Here is a 23,928-nt window from a genome sequence, read left to right as displayed (position 1 = left end):
GGAAGGGGCGCTTCAAAGATGATTTCTAACTTAAATTGAACAGGACAGTACCCATATCGAAGAGCACAAAGGAGGGGGTTTGTGAGGGAGACTAACTCAGTTTTGCGTATGTTGAGTGTAAAGTGTATGTTTGGCACTCACATGAACAATGATAATTATAAATATTTATATTGGGTAAAAGAGTATCCCACACACTTTCATAATACACTTTGATATTCCCACCACTTTATAAATGTACTACTGCTACTATGAGCTCCTCCTATTGAAGCATCTATTATTCCTTCATTCAATTAATATATCTGACTTCCTCCATATGCCAGAGACACTTTTATGTGTCTGCAGTATATTAATGAACAAGATAAATCCTAGCTCTTCTGGAGCTTGTATTCACAGAGAATAATGAGATATCTGTAAATTAGAAGGTGTGGAATCAAGTCAGGGAATGTGGATAGAGGGTGGAGCATAGTTCAAACAGTAAAGCTGACATTTGAACACAACACTCAAAGAATTATGGAAGTGAATCACATGGCTATCTGAAGAAGGGTTTTTCTAGCAGAAGGCACTGCAAGAGCAAAAACTTTAAGGTGACAACATGATTTCTGATGGATTTGAGTATCAACAATAAAAGACCAGTGTGGCTCAGAGGGCTGAGGGGGTGGATGATTCATAGGAGACACAGGGTGAGGTCAGAGAGGTTGGCAGAGGCCTGGAACATGGAATCTTTTAGGTCATGGTGGAGCATTTGAATTTTAGTCTGTCTTAATATTAAAAGGGGAAGGTGGGGGAGGGGTTTTGGGGTAGGAAAGATGGTAGAATAAGATGGACATCATGACCCTAGGTACAAATATGATTGCATGAATGGTGCATCTCTACATAATGTACAACCAGAGAATTGAAATGTTGTGCTCCATTTGTGTACGATAAATTGAAGTACATCTGCTGTCATGTACAACTAAGTAGAATAAGTAAAAAAAAATAATTAAAAAAAGAACCATTGCCACTGACATATGGAGACTAGACTCCAAGACAGCAGGAATGGGAGTAAGAAACAAAGTTCTACATCTCCTGAGTTATTTTGTAGCTCAGACAAGAAATGACTGTGGACTGGATTAGGGCATAGCAGTGGGAGTGGTAGCAAGAGGTAGATTTTAGACATATTTCAGAGGCAGAGCCAACAGGAGTAACTGAAGAATTGATTATGGGCTGTGGATAGGGAGGAAAAGACAACGCATGCAAGATTTTGGGCCGTAGTGACTGTCTTGGTGAATGGTAATATTTTTCAATAAAGTGAAGACTTGATAAAAAGCAAGATTGCAGGGGACATCCAGTTTGGATTTGGATGTATGAAGTTTCAGATACTATGTGCTGGATGCCATTGAGACCTCACAATAATGTTTTTAATAACTGCAAGAGACAGCTATGACCACCACCTCTGTTTTATAGATGGAGTAACTAAAGTTTGGAGTTCAATCTTCAACTTGTTACCATGACCAATGGATTGAGACTGATACCAGAGATCAAAAGTGAAGGCAGTCCTGGAGGCTAAGACAGTAACATAACCAGTATGATGAAATCAAATAGGTCTCTGTTGAGGACCACTACAGGCTTATCTCTATTTGGTACTGTAGCCAGGAAGGAGGAAACTTGAAATAATTAACCTTGCCACCCTGCAGGCATGTGTGGTGCCATAGAGGATGCAGATATAGGAAAGAATGCTGAAATCGTTGGGCAACAGTTCAAAGTAGGTAACAATCGAGGGTAACTATCCTCGAGGTAGTTTAGTGAGAGGAGGAAAGTCAGTGAGGACCAGAGTGGTGTGTGGCTTGAGCTGCTTTCTGGAAATACAGGAGAGGATTTTAATAAAAAGGGTTGAATGAATTGCAGGGAGTTCATCAGGCCAAGAAATTACATGGGTGTAGTCTGTATATACCTGGGGATACCCAAGAGAGCATTTGCCTGGAGTCGAGGGAGATAAAAGATGCGTGGGCAGAGAAAGGCCACATGCAGCAGGGCTGTGAAAGCTTGCAGAACACCTTGGATTTTATCCTGTGGGAAGTGGGAGCCAACGATGGTTTCTATGGCCAGAGCTGAACCATGGTCAACATTCACCGTTTCTTAACTAACATTTTCCTAGGATGTTGCCAAACTCATATTGGCAACACTTACATTTTACTTATATTTAATATTTTTCACTTGCAATAAAAATGATCACATATAACATCTAGGTGGATATTTTGACATACTAATTCCCTTCAGTTCCAAACTCATTCAAATAATACATTTTTGTCCAAAAAGAGAAATTATAATGTGAGGTTATGAAAAGTCCATTTCCCTCTTAACATTCTTCCTAGCAACTCAGTTGTTTGCATTGGCTTTTATTAAAACAACCTTTGTGTGAACTGGCAATTTGTTTTGTAAATATCAATGAAAGCATATTTCAGAAAATATAGTAATAAAAACCAACCCAATTTCAGAAATATGCTTGCTGCCAGACATCAGTCTTCAGCTCATATTATGAGTATTTCCAGTAAGTCTTAAATACACATTTACATGAGAAATAGCTTACTGTTTAAGATCAAAAAAGCTGAGAAACCCTTCACTGCCTCTCAAAAATTGCTCAAGGGTTCTATCCAATAAAATGCATTTCCCTCTTTGATAAAGTACACTTAATATGGATTTAAGCACTTCAATTTGACTGAACATTTTCTCCTCAAAACCTAGTTAGACTCAGTTTATTATCATCCTGGTATCTATATATTTAATAACTTTGTTTATTTAAGAGATCTGGGATATTAATATTTCAGCAATACTTATCTTGAACCCATATCCACTTTCCAAACCTTTTTAAGAATTATAAGCTTTGTTCTAAGACTCTAGGAGCCTTTATTACTATTTTCCAAGTGTGCACAACTCAGCTATTGTCACTAAGCTACATTTAATAAGAGAAAAATATTATTCCTCAAGTAAAGGAGAGGCTGCAAACTGAATGTTAAAGAACTTTAATTTGAATGCCTCCTGATTGACAGTTGAAATACTTCTGTGAAGTGAAATAGAATCACTGCATAGTTCTTTTTAAAGCATGCTCACAATATTTTATATCTGCTATAAGGTCTTTTCATACAGATGCTTTCTATCTTCTTATCTTAGAAACTACCTTCTCATCCTTCATATTTTAAGGTAAATCAGAGAATTAGAATTTGTTGAAACCCTATAAACCATGTCTTATAAACCTTCTCATCCTTCATATTTCAAGGTAAATCAGAGAATTAGAATTTGTTGAGACCCTTATAAACCATGTCTTTACGGTAAGCTTTCCTAATAACACTAACCCAAATTTAACCCTCACTTTGGCTTTACATTCATACCATGTACCTGAAATCATGTTAGATATTGTGGGGCACACATCAGGAGTCTAAGATGTGATTTCTAGCAGCCTATGTTCTGCAAAACATGAAATGATAGCAAATAATTCAAGGCATTTTGTAACTGAGTACTAAATTATGTAATAGACCCTAAAGCCAAAGTGAGGGTTAAATTTGGGTTAGAGTTGTTAGGAAAGCTTACTGTAAAGACATGGTTTATAAAGGTCTCAACAAATAGATAAGACAAGAAGCAGAAAGGTGATGTCCATGTCCAGGAAGTGGACTAATGTGAATGAAAGCAGGAGGGAAGAATGGAATCCATTTACTGAAGGCATGTTCAATGATCTTGTGCTATCAAGATATTTAGGAAATAAAGTAAGTATCATCTTATATTCACAGCAAGCCTTTGAGGTAGATATTATTATCTCCATCTGACAAAAGGAGCGCATGGCTCATAAAGGGCAAGAAAGTTGCTCTAGGTCACACATTCTGCAGCTGAGAATCAAGAGGTAATGCCTATATCTGTTTAGCCTCAGAGATGGGCTTTCTCCAGCTGTGCACTGCCTTATTTATGTGTTCATGCAGCAGTAAGGGGGCTGCCTTGTTTGTAGCAATTCAATTTGATGACTGGATGGAGCTGGAGATGGATTAGGGAGGGATATCCAATCCATCAACAAATATATGAAAAAATGTTTATCATTTCTAGCAATTAGAGACATGCAAATCAAAACTATTCTAAGATTTCATCTCACCCCAGTCAGAATGGCAGCAATTATGAATACAAACAACAATAAGTGTTGGTGAGGATGTGGGGAAAAAGGTACACTCCTACACTGCTGTTGGGACTGCAAATTGGTGCAGCCAATTTGGAAAGCAGTATGGAGATTTCTTGGAAAATTGGGAATGGAACCACCATTTGACCCAGCTATCCCTCTCCTCAGTCTATACCCAAAGGACTTAAAAACAACATACTACAGGGACACAGCCACATCAATGTTTATAGCAGAACAATTCACAATAGCTAATTTGTGGAACCAAAGTAGATGCCCTTCAATAGATGAATGGTTTAAAAAATGTGGCATGTATACACAATGGAATATTACTCAGCAATAAAAGAGGATAAAATCAGGGCATTTGAAGGTAAATAAATGGAAGTAGAGAAGATAAAGCTAAGTGAAGTTAGCCAATCCAAAAAACCAAATGCCAAATGTTTTCTCTGATACAAGGAGGCTGATTCATAGTGGCATAAGGAGGGAGAGGGAGCATGGGAGGAATAGATGAACACTAGATAGGGCAGAGGGGTGGGAGAGGAAGGAAGGGGGCATGGGGTTAGAAATGATGGTGGAATATGATGGACATTATTATCCAAAGTACATGTATGCAGACAAAAATTGGTGTGAATATACTTTGTATACAGAGATATGAAAAATTGTACTCTATACGCATAATAAGAATTGTAATGCATTCTGCTGTCATACATAAATAAAAAATTAATTTAAAAAATGAAAAAAAAGAGTACAGACTGATTAAACTTTGTCAAAAGTGGTTATAAATGATTACTGGCGGTTTTTGAGCTGGGAATTAAGAATGTATGAGCAGTGTTTAGGGAAGAAAAGTTTAAAAAAAGGAAAGTGGAAATTTACTATTTGTTGATTCTTTTTAGTTATACATGAAAGTAGAATCCATTTGGACACAGTTTTAAAAGCTTGGAACACATCTTGTTTTAATTCAGACCCTAGTACCTCTCCTTCCCCTTCCCCCCATCCCCCTGTTCTCCTCCCTCTATTAATCTAACATTTATCTATCTTTATTATTTTTAAAAATTAATTTCTTGGTTAATTCTGTGTGGTATATTCATATACAGTAAACACTAGAGCACAGATATCTCTTTGATATACTGATTTCAAATCCTTTGAATATATATTCTGAATGGAATAGTCGAATCATATGGTAAACTCTATTTTTGGCTTTCTTTTTTTCTTTTTAGGGGTCTTCATACTCTTTTCCATAATGCCTGAATTAATTTACAATGTCACCAACACTGTACAGATATTCTTGTCTACACATTCTCCCTAACATGAGTTATCTTTAATCTTTTTGATAACAGTCTATCTAACAGGGGTGAGGTGATTGATCATTGTGGTTTGAATTTGTATTTTTCTGATAATTAGAAATTCTGTGCTTTTTTAATACACCTACTGAGCATTTGCATGTTAGACATTTGAGGAATGTCTATATGAGTCCTTTGTCCAATTTTTATAGGTTTTTTTCTTATTATTGAGTAGTCTGAGTAGTTCATTTATTCGGGATATTATTCACTTATTCATTTCATGATTTGCAAATATTTTTTCCCTTTCTGTGGGTTGTTTCTCCACTCTGTTAATTGTTTACTGTGCAGAAGCTTTATAGTTTGATGTGATCTCATTGACTACTTTGGCTTTCATTACCCAGCACATGCCTCTTCAACACTCATGACAGAGAAATAGCGACTCTAAACAAATACATAAAGCATTGACTTTGAATAAGAGGTATCTGAATGTTTGATATATTTTAAAAAAAGAAAATGGAAGTGGTTTGACAAACAGAAATAGGTAATTTTAAGGTGAGTAGAAGTAAGGGGTATGAGATCAGAAAGGAAGAATTAGAGTGAGAAAATGTTAGAGGACTTAGAGGCAAAATGATGGGGAAGAATAAGCTAATTGAGTTATCAATGAGCTGTAGTGACTGTAAGAATTGCCATGTCAGATAGGGCAGAGGGGTGGGAGGGAAAGGGAGGAGCAGGGGATTAGCAAGGATGGTGGAATGTGATGGACATCATTATCCAAAGTACATGTATGAAGACATGAATTGGCATCAACATACTTTATATACAACCAGAGATATGAAAAACTGTGCCATTACAAATCATAGAACTTTGTGTTTTTCAGTCTCTATAAATTTACATTTGCAAATATTATTACTCAGTTAGAAAGGGGAAAACATACATTAAGAACAAAACTGTGGAAGTGGGTGCAAGAACCGTCTAACAGTAAAGACTTCAATATATTGCAGTAGATATTTTCAAATACTTAAAAATATGTAGCTATTTCTATTGAAGACTTCATCAAGAATAAAACCTTGATAAACATTGGGCAAATGACAATAAAGGTGTCTAGTGACTTAAGCTGGATACCAGGGACCTGAAACCATCATTACAAACTGAAATCAATTAATATTGGACAGTGAGTCTGTCTGGGTTAAGGTATGTATTGTGTATGGGTTGCCACAATTTTTTTTTTCTGTGCCTTTAATGTTTTCTATGGTGGGTCACAGTAAGGGGATGGAATAATGACCACATCAGTAGTTAGTCTCACAAGTAAGTTTGTGGTTTTGCTATATATTTCTTAAATTTAGGAGCAAATAAAAAGAAATACTATCCTCAGTAATCTGAAAATATGAAATAAATAATTGATTAAAATTAACAAAAGCCCAAAACAAACTCTACTGGTGGGATACATAAGCCAATTCAAGCAAACTTCCAGGGAATCCTGGTATTCTGAAAGATACATTTGGTGACAAAAAAATACATCCTTTCTGAAAGGAAAGAAGAAAGATTTATGCCTTGTCTGTGGATATTCTCAATACTGATACTAGGGTTTCTTTTTTTTTCCTTGGATTTACACATAAGTGTTGATTATAGCACAAAATTCCAATTGAAACATACAGCCCCAGTCACTTTGAAGCCATGTGACATTATTTAAAGACAGGCTTTGTACCATCTGTAAGCTCCTAAAAGGAATGACTATGTTGTTTAAAAAATTCTGGAAATTTTTCTTAAATTGGGTCATGAACAAAGCTCTTCTCCCAGCATCATCTACCATGTGATAAGTTTGGAAGAAATAAATCAGAATTGACTTAAAAATATCTTAGACCATAGTGATATCAGCAAAATTTGTTTAAGGCACATATTTGTCTCTTTACCTAAAATAATTGTCCCTCTTTATTCTACCTGTTAAAATCTGTTAAAATTCTACCTATATTTTAGGGCCCAGCTGAAGATAAGTTTTTTTTGCAAAGTATTTCCTTATAATCCAAGTTCATATTCATTTTCTCAATCTCTAGTCTCTGTCTAACCACTTAATATTCACTAGTAGACTGCCTTGTATTATTTGCTATCATTTTATGTTTTAGAAATAACTAAAATGTACTAAAAATTTCCTAATTATTCTAGCCTTAAAGGGAAGTCCAAATAGTGATATAAGGTAAATTCACTGTAACAACATTGTGAACTTATTTATTCTCTTTAAAGCCTAGTGCAGCTGCACTTGTTGAATTCACCAATGAGGTAATTCTAAAATCTGGCTTATGAAGACTGGAGGTACACACATATATTCACAACACACACTCTAGCACACACACTCAACCACATGTACCTGTTCAGGAGTAACTATAAGGAAAGAAATTCTCTAGGAGCTAAAACAATAACATTTTGAGCCCTTACTATGTGCAGAGCACTTTGCTAAACACTATGAAAAAAGAATTTATGCATCCACAGTCATCTTTAACCCAAATTCAGAGTCTTTTACACAGAGCATTGGACAGTTGGTTAATATGGGAATTTTCCTTATGAATCAGACACAAAACCAAGCTGACAAAAAATTATGGGAGGAAGTAGAGGGCAATTGTTTTCCTCTTGAAATTACAAAACATGTATTAACCAATGAAGAAAAGTGAATTCACTGTTTGTAGTTAAAACTACATATTACTTTGAGTTCAAATTCTTTCTATTAGTACACAAGATTTATTGAAATTATATTGTTTGAGTAGGATCAAGAAAACTGAATATTATTTCAGGTTTTCAAGCCATAAGAAAAAAAAATAGTGCCTTTAGGTTTTCCATTCAACTAGGAAAATTATAGCTTCATATTTGCAACTCTAAAGCTAATGCAGTGTCAGCACCTCCATCAAACTCCGTTGTTCAGCAGCTTATAATTCAAGCAGAAATGTTCACTCCAAGCCCAACTTGGCCTACATAATCTCAAAGAAAATGGAGAAAAGTTATTTTGGCTAGTTCTGACTTATAAAAGCAAAAGAGAGGGTGCTTTTACAAAGTGCTTTCAAAAACATTTTTTGAGAATTTGAGAATGTAACTGGGGATTACTGAGTTCACATCTTTTATTCCTAAAGTCATAGAAATGACCCCAAATTCCATGATGTCACATCTGCATCATTAACATCATAACTATTTTTATGAAATTCTTCATCAGGACTAATTTCCAGAGTAGACAGAATTACTGTTCATAGAGAAAATCAACCGAAGTGGAAAATAAGGTAAGATAAATAAGATAGGTAAGATAAATAGGTAAAACTTTCTCATGAGAACAACACAAAAGATTTTTGATCCATTTTTTTCCCTTAAAGTACAAACTCTCTAAGGCACCATGTTAACACATATAAAATGGAAAAAAAAATGTTTTTTTTTTTTCTTTTCATTTAAAAAAGTAGTTCACAATGGTAGGCTGGAATTTCCAGAAATGTTTCTCTTTCCAGATGTTTACTTGGACTTAGAAACAATATAGTTGTTTAAGTGGCTTTTTCCAGGGGCAAGTGACAAGAGCTTGGATTCCCCACAGGCTAAAGGCGGGTAAGGGGATCCATTCAGTTCTGGGATCCCATGCAACTCAAAGTCATGTGGCAGATGGGTTGCATATTGCCCAGTGTGTTTGTGACAACCTATGGACGAAGAGCCTTGTTGCTCTGGTCTCCTACACTTTCAAAAACACATCAAGGCTTTGATATAATGTTATCAGGACATTACATAAGGCAGTTATCCTTTCCTATCCGTAAGAAGGTTCACTTTATGTATATATTGCTCTCTCCTGCACTCCATGTCTTTTTTTCACTCAGCATTAATTAAAGTCCTACTATGGGCCAAACCAGAGATAATTTTGACAACATTCCTGTCAAGAGGCAGCGAGGAGTTTGTGAGTGCAATTCTAGCGTAATTGTGGAGTGCCTTCTGGACTATGCCATTGAAAAGGGTCCTGAGGTTGTCAGAGCGGTGCCTCCTGCCCTCCCCAGCAGGCACCTGTCACCACCCTTTGAAATCCCACTGATTGGCCTGGCGGGAATTCCCTGCCCCCTCTTGACTGAGTGAAAACGACCCGAGAGAGGGGTTCCGACTACGACCCAGTTTTCTTTGGGAGGGCAGCGGTGGCGTCTGGAGGGGAGGGCGAAGTTGGTGCCTGCCAGGGGTCTGACGGGGCTTCCGGCTTTGCTAGGGGCAGAGAGAACTTCAATTAGCGCTCAGGGCTCACCTGGTTGAACTGTGCAGCTATCAGCAAGGGTTCCCACAGCTTAGAAACGGTGTTCACAGTTCCCCCTTTGTCTTTCTTGGGTGCCATGCAGAGGCCTGGAGGAGCATTGGACTCCAAACTGGGCTCAGGCCCTCCCTCAAGCGTCGCGCTGCCTTAGTAACCGAGGCCACGCCCCGTTCCCTCCCCCAAACCTGTCCGGGTCCTCGGGTTAACCGCTTCCGTCGCCGGGACAACGGAGTTTCCGAGTTTCCGCACGCGCTGCAGTTTGACCGCGGTACTCCCAGGACCCCAGGGTGCATTTGAGGATTTTGCGCCATGGAGGACCGGACTCGGCTGGACTCGGCTGGTCAGGATACTTAACCTTTCCTGGCTTTGACCTTCTGCTTCTTCTGGGAGCCCTCTCTGGTCCGAGGCATTGTCTGGAAACTCATCACTTCTAAAATTCCTACCAGGACTCCTCCACCAATATATCTTCTAGGCCTGCGGTGCCCAGAAAGTGGTACCGGACCCTCTCAGGAGGCAGCCCCTGCCATTCTTCAACCCCGAATGCTTCTTTGTATGAGGCCAAATTTATGTTCCCCAGACTGCCCCTCTCTGCTCAGATCTTAGTTCTGCCTCCCAGGGCCTCACTAAACAAGTCCCATCGCTCTTCTTTCTTTCATCTAGTCGTAGATGGATTAATACTTTTCCTATATCAGTTTCTCTCCCTAAACAGCTCTAGTTCCTTGAAACTTCCATTAGAAATAGAAGCTTTTTTTTTTTTTCCCCCTTTTTGCATCCAACATTCATGGATACCTGAAGCATTCTGGTTAGGCAGAATGATAATGATAATGATAATACTCACAACTCATGATTCTCCAGCACTCACCAGTGCCATCCTAAATAAAACTGTGAGAGAAATTCTCCAAAGAAAATTATGAAATCATATTTATTGGGGAATGTGCAACATTTCAATGGAAATTAGCACAACATCATAATGAGAATGTGTATACCATAGTAGCCTATGCTTATTTCCAAAAAGAGGAAAAGGAAGTTTTTACAGGCAAAAATGAGAATTATATCAGATATTTTCAAACAACAATCTTTGACCACAATGATTAATAACAAGAGTGACATCAAAACTGCGTTTGAACAGATAATTGCTCAGTAGATGTCCTTGTGGAAATACTTTTTGTGTAAGGTTGTAGTGGCCTCTATGCAAGTTCTGGATGTCTTTTGTGATAGTTACTATCAAACGATCATGTGAAAGAATTCTTTCTTCTTTATTTTCTCTGGCTTAATATACTTTTTTTCTTAGGGTTGGCACAAGGGATTCTATTTTAATTCTGACAACTTTCACATTTGCAATTTTTTTTTCCTCTTCACAACACTATCTCCAGTCCCAGAGAGGATGGTTGATGGTGCCAGAATTAGAATCCAGGAGTTTCTGAATCCCAAATCCAGGATGCTTAATCTCTCTACTACCACTGTTTTAGGCCAGGCAAAATGGAAGATACACTGTTTTTGAGACTGAATGTACTTAAATTTTCTTTTTCAATGCAACAAATTTGAGAACACCCTCAGGAAGAGCTCAATCAAAATTCAGAATTGTTTTACTATCACTATAGTCCATATAAAATGCAGTGCTGACCAGTGCTTAGCTATTCCCTCCAGTCCCACCCTATGCCTAGAGGTGAGATGCTTCTACTATTGTAGTAGGCCAGGGATGATGCTTATTACCTGCTGCTTAACTTTATTCAATACAACCTGACAGGTAAGTGACCTTCCACAGGGGAAAGGTGCTCTGACTCTTTTCATTGCTTTCTTTGATGAAGAAATTGTGAGGACTGCAGTGGGTAGGGTGGGTAGTTTGGTCTTTAATGTCCTACAAAGCCTCATGTGTTGAAGGTATGGACTCCCTAGTCAACACTTCTATTGGGAGTTGATGGAACATTTTAAGAGGTGTGGCTTAGTGAAAGGCAGTTAGGTTACTGGGGACAAACTATGACAGGGCATAGTAGGACCTGGCCCCTTGCTATTTCTTTCTTTCTTTTTTTTTTTTTTGCTTTCAAGCTGCCATGAAGTCAGCAGCTTTGCTGCTATGTGCTCCCCCAATCATGTACTGCCTCACCACAGCCCCAGATAGAATGGGGTCAAGTGGCCATGGTCTGAAACTTTTGACACCATGAGCCAAAATAGACCTTTCCTCTTTATAAGCTGATTATCTGAGGTATTTTGTCATAACGATGGAAAGCTGGATAACAAAATATTGATATCCAGTCACTATAATCATACTTCATTTGATGGGCAGTCTTAAGGATGTTGTTCATCTTTTAATTTATTGTTCATAATTTGAACCAATGAAGGGAGACTTTTCCCTCCTACTAAATTTTTTTCATATGGATTCTGAAGAAAAGGACAATTTTCAGAAATAGTCTTTCACACCACACACACACACACACACACACACAATTTACCAAAAAAAAATACAAATTTTCCTTTCTTGTTGCAAGATGTATAATTTATCTTTTCAGAGGGAATAAATCTATGCAGCCTAGCCACAGCTCATATCCACAAACCCTCTCTTCTTACCATAAGAATAAAATGACTGAGGTCTGGTGATGCCAGAGTTACCTTCCAGAAAAGGATTTCTCTTTGTTCATAGCAAACACTGAGGCTGCCGCTGATTCATATTCATAGTGTTTTCTTCAGAATTTTATTCTACACTAACATTTTCTCAGCATTACAAGGTGATTGTTTTTGAATTATGGATTAAAATAAAGGTGAATCTTGTACCAAAACTCTGAGAATTATAGATTCCATCATTCTAAACTTTGATAATTCTTTGATAATTCATTGTTTTAAACTGCTTGGGGGGAAAAGGCCTGGGTTTGTATTAGAAAGCCAATAAATAAATTGTGGGCATTTAAAATATGTTTTTTAAAAAGTATAACTAGATGTTTATGTATGGCATGCTATGTTACTAATTTTCTTTCTTCTTGAATGTGAATGCACACTTCAGAATAAAACTCTGTGCAATCAGTCAAGCCAAATCAGTAGCAGATGATTAATAAAATAGGTTGCAGATAAGAAAGAGAAACAAAGGAGAAAAAAATGAAATAAGGACAAAAGAGTGAAATTAAATGTTACTTTAAAATTGTAGAGAAAATGTCACTAGCTATTTCTTGCAAGTGACAGCTATCCAACCCTGACTTTGGCAGCAATAAAGTGTTTGTGATATTTATTGTGGCAATAAATATTCTGTCCTGCTTTTCAGAAAACATTTTTTTTCTTTTTCCTACTGTAAGAGTTAGAAAGCATTCTTAAGCCTTTTTTTAATCATTACATGTGTACATGTGACTAAGTTCTGGCCAATGGGACATAAATAAAATTATGTAAAGGCGTGGCCTTTAAAAAGCATCTCCCTCACGTTGTTCCTGTTCTTCCTCTAACTGCCCAGATATTGGGGTAACAACTGAAACTCTTGGATCTCACAGAAATCTCCTCTACCCTGTCCTCCATTCCTGCGCCTTGGGAAATTACATCAAGTATTACCCATTCAATTCCAATCTCACCCTTTGTCTTGTCTTTCAACTGCTTATACAATACTTTCCTTCACTTCTTTATCCAGTAAATTGATTTCTCACTTTAAACAACTGGATTGCATTAAAGCCTTCTTATGTCATATACACTTAGGAAAATCTTTGCCAATTTCTCAGTAGATGAACTGAAAAATCCATTGTGTGTGTGTGTGTGTGTGTGTGTGTGTGTATGCATATATGTATATATACATATATATTCATATATATGTATATGTGTGTGTGTGTGTATAAAGAATTTTCCAGTGACTTAAAGGAATTGAACATTTCAAAAGCCCCAAATAAAGATTTTTGGATGGAAGAATGTACTTCTAGTATACTCTTTTATGGTTTCCTTTATAAAGTCCTACCAGAATAAATTTAAGTTTAGAAGTTTTTCCAAAATTGATTTAAGGAATTTAAAATAAAGGTTTCATTACAGAATACCATTTTTTTTCCAGTTTTGGTCTTTTCAGTATTCTAGGGAAAGTGGTATTCTAGATAATTTATGATTTAAAAGTGGGAAGACATTATATAGTAACCAAATTTATAGGGGATTTCATCATAGAATTGGTCTGTTTAATTTCAGAAAATAGGTGTGAATGACAATGTTCATAGTTTTAAGAAGCAAAAGTCATTCAGCCTAAAAGAGACCTTGCCAAGAGCAGAAAAAAAGCATTACCATCTGTCATACATTTATGCTTTTTTTTGGTATAATAAATTGTTTCCCCCACTAAATATAAGTTGAAACTTTATAAGCATATACTTTACTACATAAATTTTCCCATATGTCAGTGACTAAAACAAAACTATACTATTTGGAGAATTTTCTTTCTCATTGGCAGGGTTACCCCTGATTTATTTGATTTAGTATTTCCAGTAAGATTTTGCGTTTAATATGTTTAGCTCAAGGACTGTCTACTTTAGGGATACACTGTTTCTTTAGGGGGCTAAGAATACTGAGTAAGTTATTCAAGTTTTACACTTTTAGTCACAGTGTTCAGTTAACTCTTACTCAAATGGAAGTCAACTACGTTGTGCCTTCTCATAGATGAAAGGGTCTAGCCAGCTATTGATGCACCCTGTATTTCCACTGTTAACAGGTAACATCAGGAGTTATGGACCAATTCACATCTGGACTAGCCTTTCAGGTATTCAAAATCCATTTAGCTGCAGCAACCAGCTTGCTTTTGATTAAGAAGACCTCATAGATATCTACTGATCTCTCCAGTTTGCATCCTATTTCCAAGAACAATTTTCACTATAGGTATATCTTGTTTACATTCTGAAATTTGTGTTTCTAACATATATAGAGCTAGTAATATTGCACCATACTATAATGCTGTGCCTTTGGGTCTATATTGTGTGTTATGCAGAGGGCTAGATGTCTTTCAGTTACAAGGCCCAGAACATATGGAGAATATTACACCTACGTCCAGTGGTCAGCAATAGCTTCCTATTCAGTCTTGAGTGCAATTTAAAGTGTTGACTTTAATCTTTAAAGCCCCTCATTGTTTAGAAGCCAGTTACTCCAGATATCACGTCTCTGCCTATGCATCATCATGGCAATTAAAATCAGCTGCAGTGCTTGAAGTTCACAATCCCGAGTGAGTTGTGGGGAGCTTGGGAATAGATCATTTTCTAAAGAACTTCCCTAAGAACTCTGTATATCTGTGATAAAAGCAGTGTTTGGAGTTTACAGTTTTATATTTAAATTTCGTTTTATATAAGTCTCTAGCACCATTGGTAAGGGTTTTTGATTTAATTTTTATGTTATTTATGGCAAGAGTGTTTAGAATACCATATCTATTTTTTAATGAATCAGAAAAATAACAGTTGTACATATTAAAAATAGACAAAGTTAAAATGCATCTGTTTCATATTTGTTAGTGTGGGATTTTTCACTCTAGTGTTCTCTCACTCAAGTTTTTCTTTGAATCTAATTTTAAATATATTCAGTAAAGGGATTTGCCCTTAATCCTTTGGGGACCATTTCAAAATCCATAACTCATGGTAAGTCATTTCTGTAAGTGCTTAGCTAAATGTTTGATTTCTTAATGTTTTATCAGATGTCTGTTACTTATAAATTTTTGCTGTGTTAAATAAAACTTTCTTCTTGTTGTGTTTCAGGTTCACAATCTGTGGTTCAGGTGACCTATTTCTGCTTAACAGACTATACTTCACATTGTGCTAGATTATGGAGCAATCCTTTGGAAAGGAAAGATGATTGATTGTAGAGCTTCAAGGAACTGATAGCACTGTATGTGATGGCTTTTCAACTTCTCTATTCCTCTTACCCAGGCTGACCCTCAACATTCTAAAAAATGCAGGGTGTCCAAATGACTTCTGGAGAAATGTCTCTGCCAACGACTTTACAAATATTAAATGAAACTGTGCATAATTACCTTTCTCTATCTTGTCATGTATGTCAATTCGTATTTCCATGAGTTAATTTTGCCTTTACTGGTTTCCAATCTTTATGAAACATTCTGGTTTGAAGGGACCCCAGTCAAAGTTATGCATAGGATACTGTAGTGTTCCATTTATGAGAAGGAGTATTATTCAGTGGGATAAAATTGTGTTATATCCTCTTATGAATATAAGGAAATGATATGAGAAAATAGAAAACACTTGGAGTCAGACATTAGGAAATGAAGGAATATTATATATCCTCTATGACAAACTCATTTGTCTATCCAACAACTTTCAGATGTTCTTTCTTAGGTTTCTTCTGCCCTCCAAATATGGTATTTTATATCACATTTATCTCCCTATAAGAAAATAAGTTTACCTGATTAAATATAGTTTTTTCATGGTTCATTGGTGCTACCATTTTAGGGATGGGAGTACTAGAAGAAGCTTCTGAGGGTGGGCAGGTGAGGCTTTGGTTTTAGAGAGGTTTAGCTTGTATATCCTTGAGAAATCAATCCATGTCAAGTAGACAATTGGATGCGTGGGCCTGGCACTCAGAGAAGAGTAGACATGAGTGAATCACATGCAGACACCGTATGTAGCAATACTGAGTATGGACGAGTTTGTCTGGAGACCACTGTGCAAGCAGGGGAGCAGGACCTGGGGCTGAGTGTTTAAGAGAGTGTGGCTATGAAGAAGGTGGACCTGTGAGGGATTATGTGGCCAAAAGGGTTGTGTCACTGAGGCCAAAAGACAGGATGAGGGCCTTTCTAGGATGAAGGATTGGCCAGGAATCCTGAATGCTACTGAAATGTGTGGTGAGAAAAATACTTGCTGGATTTAGGTAGAAGAAGTGTACTTCAAAGTCTTTGAAAAGTGGCAGCTGTGTTCACTTAAATGCAGGACCTAAGTAGGTATTTTTCTTACTGTTCTGGGAGCAAATTACTCGTTAAGAGTAGATTTTCTTTTAAAAAAATTACATTCAAATTGTTTGATATGCAGGAATTTTCTTGAAAAATTATATTTATTATCTAAGACAGTTTTTATTGTATACCTTTTCTTATTTCAAAAATTTTTTGCTTTTATTTTAGATATCAGTAGGCATTGGTTTCTGTGGAAAGTGTAAAGAAATATTTACAACACTGGTATCTTTTAAGTTCTTAAGAAGTTTAAGAGGAGTTTCATTGAAACATAAAGATTATTTATAGTAAGAATATATTAGGTAGGAAACCATCTTATTGAAATCTATGTTCTGTGAGGAAATCAATTTAAAAATTGGAGGGAGGACTTTGCAGTCTTAAGGAAATGGCCCTATCCTGCATTTCTGTCCTCTTCTGAATACAACTTTCTCAGAAAAACCTACAACAAAGGTTCTACCTTTTGATTGATAAAAATAAATGTAGGGAAAGAATATAAGGAAAAAGAAAACACTTGGAGTCAGACATTGGAAAGCAAAGGAAGATTATTAGAGAAGACTCATTGGAAAATAAAGTAATTTCAGCCAATGTGCCAGTCGATCAGCAGTACCCATTTTGCTTCTAAAGGTGATTTTTAGGCTGCTTTCTATGTCTCACTCTATTTCTGAATGAATCTATTCAGGCCTTCCTCCATTTCCTTTGTGGGGGCCAACTGTTTCTAACTTTGCCTACCCAAATAACAGCTTCATTGACTCTTTCTTATATTTCAACTCTCTATGATATTAAACAAAACAAAACTTCATTCTTTGTTATGCTTTGATTGTCATGTTTTTTTTTTCCTCTTGTGAGTGGCAGTGTCCTCCTTATGGACCATAATTCTATTCTCTTAGGCTGACTATGATATTAGGCTTCTATTTTTATTCACAGTCAGATCCCAAAATTTGCCAAGCATCCACATTTTAAAACTTTTATGATTATTTTTGCATAACAGTACGTGCTTCACCTGAGCCAGCTGTCTTAATCCTTTAGAACATGGCCATTTTCCCCTACTTTGCTTTTGGGTAATAACTTTTGCCAATTTATTCTACTAAGTAAATTCCTCATTTTATTGAAATTGTTTTTATAAAGCTTAAGTTACTCATATTTATACCCATAATCTTTTCTCCCTCTTCCTTCACTCTGGTAGAAGTTCAAAACCCTAATAAGCTTTTGGTTATCATAGTTTTCAAAACTTTTTATAACATTAGCTGTTTAACTTGCCCCATACTCTTTTTTCAACACAACAGAGCCCTGTTAAAATGCAGGGAATCCAATCTTAGAGCTGAGATACAGTTTCACAGAGCATTCTGTACTAAGGAGATGACAGTATTTCTGATGGGTTCATTGCCCTATTCCATTCTTGCTGGCTGTGTGATGACCTGGACCAATTCCTTAACCCCTCTTTGCCTTAGCTTCCTTATGAGATGGGGATAATCATGTTTGCATCATAGGGTTGTTGTGAAGATTGAAGTGGTTAGTAAATATAACTGCTTAGAATAACTAATGGCACTTGATAAATAGTAGCTTATATTTTAAAAATAAACTTCATTTTAGAATGCTTTTAGATTTGCAGAAATGTTGCAAAGATGACACAGAGAGTTCCCATATATCCCACACCCAGTTTCCCCTTACATTTTAAATTAGTATGGCACATGGGTATCAAAACCAATGGACCAATATTGATATGCTTTTTTTAACTAATAGTTTCTACCTCATGTCCCTTTTTTGTTCCAAGAACCCATCCAAGATACTACATTACATTTAGATGTCTCCTTGGGATCCTCTAGATTGACAGTTTATCAAACTTTGCTTGCTTTTGATAACCTTGACAATTCTGATATGGCAAGATATCTTGTGTAATGCCCCTCAATATCAGTTTGTCTGATTTTTTTTCTTCTTCTCATTCTTAGACTGTGGTTATGGAATTAGAAAGACCAAAGATATAAAGTGTTTTTCTCGTCACATCATATCAAGGGTAACTGCCACCAATATAAAGTGTCACTGATGATGAATGCCACCACCTGACTGAAGTGGTGGTGATTATCACATTTCTCCTCTACAAAGACCTCCCAGCCCCTAAGGGTCACTATGGTCAGCCCATACTCTAGGTATGGGGAGTTACACTCCAGGCTCCTCTAGGGGGCAGTATCTACAGAAATCATTTAGAATTTGTATGGGAAATTTTCTATCTTCTCCGTTTATTTTATTCAGTTTTTTATATCAGCAAGGACTCACGGGTTACATATTTTATCCTTTGGTTTATATCTCAAATTTAATCCAGTATTTATTTATTTTTATTGTTCAGATCAGTTGTTCCAGCTTTGACCACTGGGAGCTCTTTCAGTTGGCTCCTGTTGCCCTCTTTATGCATCCCATCATTACTTTGTTTTTCTGTGTGTGTATTTTTTTCCACTTTATTTTCTGGCATTGCAAGGTGTATATTTTCTGCTGTGGCTCTAAAAGCAGACATTTTTCCAAGGTGCCCTGATTCCTTTTATTGAAAGATGGTATTAAAAATCCAGATCTGGGCAATGAGCATGTACATTGCTACTACAATCTTTTGTTTCTCCATCCTCTCAGTGGAGAGATTTAAAAAATAAACCATGTACCCACATAGCCACCAGTTATTTCTTTATTTATCTACATCTATACTGACAGCCTCCCCCCCGCCTTTTTTTAATACCAGGGGTTGAACTCGGGGGTGCTTAACCACAGAGCTACATCCCCACCCCTTTTTATTTTTTATTTTGAGACAGAGTCTCCCTAAATTGCTTAAGGCCTTGCTAAGTTGCTGACGCTGGCTTTGAACTTGTGGTCCTCCTGCTTCAGCTTCCCAAGTTACTGGGATTATTGGTGTGCGCCACCATGCTCCACTGACACAGTCTCTTAATATATAGCCTTTTAAAATTTTATTAACTATTCCACAAATTTTGTGGAGTGTCTATAATATCACAGGCCTGGTGCTTAGCACTGAGGAGTAGAGAACATGGTGGAAACTATCCTTATTCTCATGTTGCTTGGAATTTAGTTTTTATCTTGGATTTTAGTTCTTTGGTATCACCAAAAACCACCACCACTCACAGCAGTCTGTTTCCACATGCCTGTTTTTGCTACCATACTCCATTCTCCTCTTCCAAGACTGCACTACCTGCTGTTGACCATCCATTTCCCCCTATACTCTCATTTCTCTTCTGTCAACTCTTTGTCCTCTGGGTTTTCATCATTCATTAAAATACTCCAGCAGGATAAGGATAAGCATATTTCCATTCCCAGTCATTTGTCATATTTGAAAGTACTCCCTCATCTCCTTTTTGACCACAGAATTCTTTAAAGAACTATAGGATATTATCAAGGTCCTTTGTCCACGTTGGCATCTTAGGACTGCGACTGGCATGTGTGAATCCCTATGGGATTTGTCATAGAGGAGGACCCACATCGGGTATTTGTCTGCTGCTATATGGAATGGAGGCCATGAGTTACTCTCTCACAAAGATCAACACTCTCTATGGATGCAAAACTCTATGAGACCTCTGATTTTAATGTTTTTCTTTGCTGCTTACTGAAAAGAAAATCCCTTGATAGGGAAAATCCCTTATATATTATTGCACTTAGCAAATATTTTATTTCCTTTAAATTAAATTCAACTCAGTACTTCTTACCCTTTGAAGGAATATAAGGTTATCTCTATTCATAAGGAAATTCACTTATAATTTTACTTTTCATAATGTTGTAGTTTGGTTTTAATGACAAAATCATCCTAGCTTATAGAATTGGTGGGGCAGTATTTTCTTTTTCCGTTTCCTGAAGGAGTTTGTATCATCTTGAGACTATCAATTCCTAGATTGTTTCAGATACATCATCTATAAAATCTGGTGCTTTTTTTAGTTATTGTTAAATATATTTAACTACTTATACAATTTTCTAAACAATTCTAACACTATTCAGATTTTCTAATTCTTCTTGAGTTAGGTTTTATCAATTACACCTAAGAAGTTTTCAATTTCTCCTGTTTTGAAATTAACAATGTGGAATTGTTATAATATTCTTTGATGGCCATTTTGATTATTAAGGTCTGTAGTTATGTGTCCTTTATTCTGAAGGTTATGTTTGTGTTTGCCTTCTTTCTATTTTCTTGAGAAATCTTTCCAGAGATTTGTCAATCATATTAGTAACAGGCTTTAGGCTTATTTGATCCTCTTTATTGTATGTTTGTTTTCTATTTCATTATTCTTGATTATTATTTGGGTCCTCCTTTATTATACTTGATTTTGTTCTTAAATGTATAAAGTTGAATGCTTATCACATTAAATTTAGCCTTTATTTGCTAACATAATCATTTCTTTTTTGACCCATGAGTTACTATCATTGTGATTTTGTTTTCAAATGTGTGGGGTTTCCCCCTCTGTTAGTCAGCTTTTGCCTCACTGTGACTGAAATACCTGACAAGAACAAGTTAGAGGAGGGTGAGTTAATTTTGGCTCATGGTTCCAGAAGTTCAGTCCATGGTGGGTTGAGGTCACTGCTCTGGGCCCAAGTGAGGCAGAATATTCTGGAAGAAGCCTGGTGGAGGAGCACTATTCATTCATGCAGTCAGGGAGCAGAGAGATGGGAGCCAGAAAGGGACCCCGCAGGAAAGATGCATCCTTCTAGGGCATACCCCCAGTGACCCACCTCCTTCAGCCATGCCCCATCTGCCAGTCAGTCAGTCATTTAAACTAGGATGGATGGATTAGGTTACGGCTCTCATTATCTAATCATTTAACCTTGCATTATTCCTGCATTAACACAGGAGTTTCGGGGGAACACCTCATGTCCAATCTATCACCTTATATATTTATATTTAATTATATTGTGATTAGTTTGTTTGAAGAATGTTAAATTATTAAATTTATTCATACATGCCTATGGCCAATTTGGTGCTAAATTTTGTAAATATTGTATGGGTACTTAAAAGGAATAAGTATTCTTAATGGGTGATAAACAATGTTCTATGAATATACATAAGATTGAACTTATATTTGTTTTTTCAAGATTCTTACTGATCTTTTTCTTGGTTGATCTATCAATTATTTAGAAAGCTATGCTTAAATTTCTCACTTTAAAAGGTGAGTTTATATTTCAATTCATCCTTGAAGAATTATCATATTTTGCTTTATATCTCTTAAGTCATATTATTTGGTTTATACACAGTCTGATTTACTATGTTTATGGTCTATGAAACTTTCTATGATTACATCATATTTTTTTCTTCCAAAGAATGATTTTTTGTCTTAAAGTCTGTTATTAATAAAATCTATTATTGATAAAATTATTCAACCTTTCTTTTGGTAATGTTTTCCTGGTATATCTATTTTTATACTTTTATTTTCACTCCCTATTCTTTCATTTTAGGCATATCTATTATTAGAGCAAATAATTATTTTTAAACTTCAGTCTAGAAACGTTTGTTTACAATTTAGATTTTAGAACAATTGTTATTATCAATTTGTTGCAACCTTCTCAGTATGAACTTTGGTTTCTCTGCTTTTTCTAGTTATCTTTCATGTTTTTTCCCTCATTTATTGCCATCTTACTATTATTAAACTTAATGAGGGCTTTTGTTTATTATTTTATTTTTACTATCTACTAGTGTGGATATTATTTTTTGTATAATTTTTCATAGGTTACCTTAGAAATTTTAACATGTGTACTTAAATTAACAGTGTTCTCTCCCACCCCTCCCCCAATAATAAAGACTTTAAGCCACTTTAAATACCATCAACCTATACTGGTTTATGTACTACTTTTGGCCAGTATTTAGTTCCATGTTTTCCTTTCCCCAACAAGAGTCAACATTTGTTTAAATGCTTAGGTTATCTGCAATTTGGTCAATCTTTTTCATATGGTTTCTTCTTTGATTTCAGATCTTTCCTCTTAAGTCATTTCCCTTCTTTGTGTAGTTCAACCCTTATAATTTATTTTACTAAAATTTTGTTAGAGCCAAAATATTTTAGTTTTTACTCATGTGAAAGAGTCTTCATGTTACTAAGCACTTGAACAATAATTTCATTTGACGTGTAATTCTAAGATGACAATTACATTTTTTTTGCAGCATGATGGAGAAAATTATCCTCCACTTTTCTGGCTTTGACTTCTATTTTTGTTGACAAGTCAACAATAAATTTATTTCTTGTTTCTTATTATGTGACTATTATATTCTCTCTGTCTTTATATGAATATTTTCCTTGTCTTTAGTTTTATGCCATATTATTATGATATATCTAGCTAAATTAAATTGCTTTTTAATTTATACTGTTTGGAATTCATTCTGCTTCCTGAAACTGCCAATTAATATCTTTAATAAATCCTGCAAAATTTCTCTGAAGTTATATCTTCAAATATTTCACTTTATTCATTTGTCCCTATTGTTGTTTTCATTTGGAACTCCAAGATGTATATGTGTTCTTCTCTTTCAGACTTTTCCATATCTGTTTTAAGTACTGACTTTTTGCAATTCATTCAGCTTAATCATCTACTTCACTGATCCTTTCTTCATCCATATCTAATATGCTGCTTAACATTACTTTACTTTTAAAATATCAGCCCTTTTCTATGTTATTCAGTTCTTTTCAAATCTACCTGGTCATTAAAAAAATAATGTCTTAATCCTTTATTTACTTAATATTCTTTTATAATTCTTGGAACATGTTATGGTTTGTGAGGTATCCCTCAAAGACTTACGTATGAGACAATGCAAGAAGGTTCAGAGGAGAAATGATTGGGTTGTGAGAGTCTTGCCAGATACAAATATATTTTACCCCAAACCCATACCCCCAATTCCCACTTCCTCCAACCACACCCCACCACTTCAGTTACCACTCAGTTAATCCATATCAAGAGATTAATTCACTGATTGGGTTAAAACTCTCACAACCCAATCATTTCACCTCTGAACCTTCTTGCATTGTCTCACATGTGAGCTTTTGGGGGATACCTCACATCTAAACCATAATAAGCCTTGAGGAATGGAGCCTGCTGTCTGTGAATTGGGACCCCTGAAACCATGAGCCCTCTAATAAACTTTTCCTTCACTATAGTTGTTCGGGTCTTTTAGTCACAGTGGTGAAAAGCTGACTAAAACAGACCATAATAACATACTTTATACTTTTCACCGGATTACTACCATTTTAAGCATTCAGCATCTCTGAAGTTATCTTTGTTGCTTCTATTATATTCCAGGAGCACCGTTTCCTTGTGCATTTTATTATTAGTAGTAGTGGTCTTTTTTATAAATTTATATTAATGAAATAGTTAAGGCTTGGATTGAAGGTATCTTTTTTTTCATAAATATGTGTACTAAATCTTG

The 23,928-nt window shown here is 36.0% G+C and overlaps 1 protein-coding gene and 1 long non-coding RNA gene across 3 annotated transcripts in view; one reads left to right on the top strand and one right to left on the bottom strand.

The window, feature by feature from the left end:
- The window catches only part of Spag17 (sperm associated antigen 17), a 212,105-nt gene extending 202,307 nt beyond the window's left edge, over window positions 1-9,798 (bottom strand). For both annotated transcript variants that reach the window (XM_046458329.2, XM_058583589.1), the window contains exon 1: window positions 9,659-9,798. In XM_046458329.2, coding sequence (XP_046314285.1) covers window positions 9,659-9,745 — 87 coding nt within the window. In that variant the 5' untranslated portion in view covers window positions 9,746-9,798. The remainder of the gene's footprint in view (window positions 1-9,658) is intronic.
- A 71-nt stretch (window positions 9,799-9,869) lies between these two features.
- On the top strand, window positions 9,870-16,292 carry LOC124102030 (uncharacterized). The gene is made up of 3 exons (XR_006854775.2): window positions 9,870-10,004; window positions 14,319-14,482; window positions 15,346-16,292. It is a non-coding gene; the product is annotated as an uncharacterized LOC124102030 (long non-coding RNA).
- The last annotated feature ends 7,636 nt before the right edge of the window (window positions 16,293-23,928 follow it).

The sequence above is a fragment of the Marmota monax genome, unplaced genomic scaffold, assembly GCF_021218885.2.
Source record: "Marmota monax isolate L192 unplaced genomic scaffold, Marmota_monax_Labrador192_F-V1.1 WCK01_AAM20220418_F8-fsc00087, whole genome shotgun sequence".
NCBI classification, from domain to species: domain Eukaryota; kingdom Metazoa; phylum Chordata; class Mammalia; order Rodentia; family Sciuridae; genus Marmota; species Marmota monax.
This window is presented reverse-complemented; position numbering and strand designations above follow the sequence as displayed.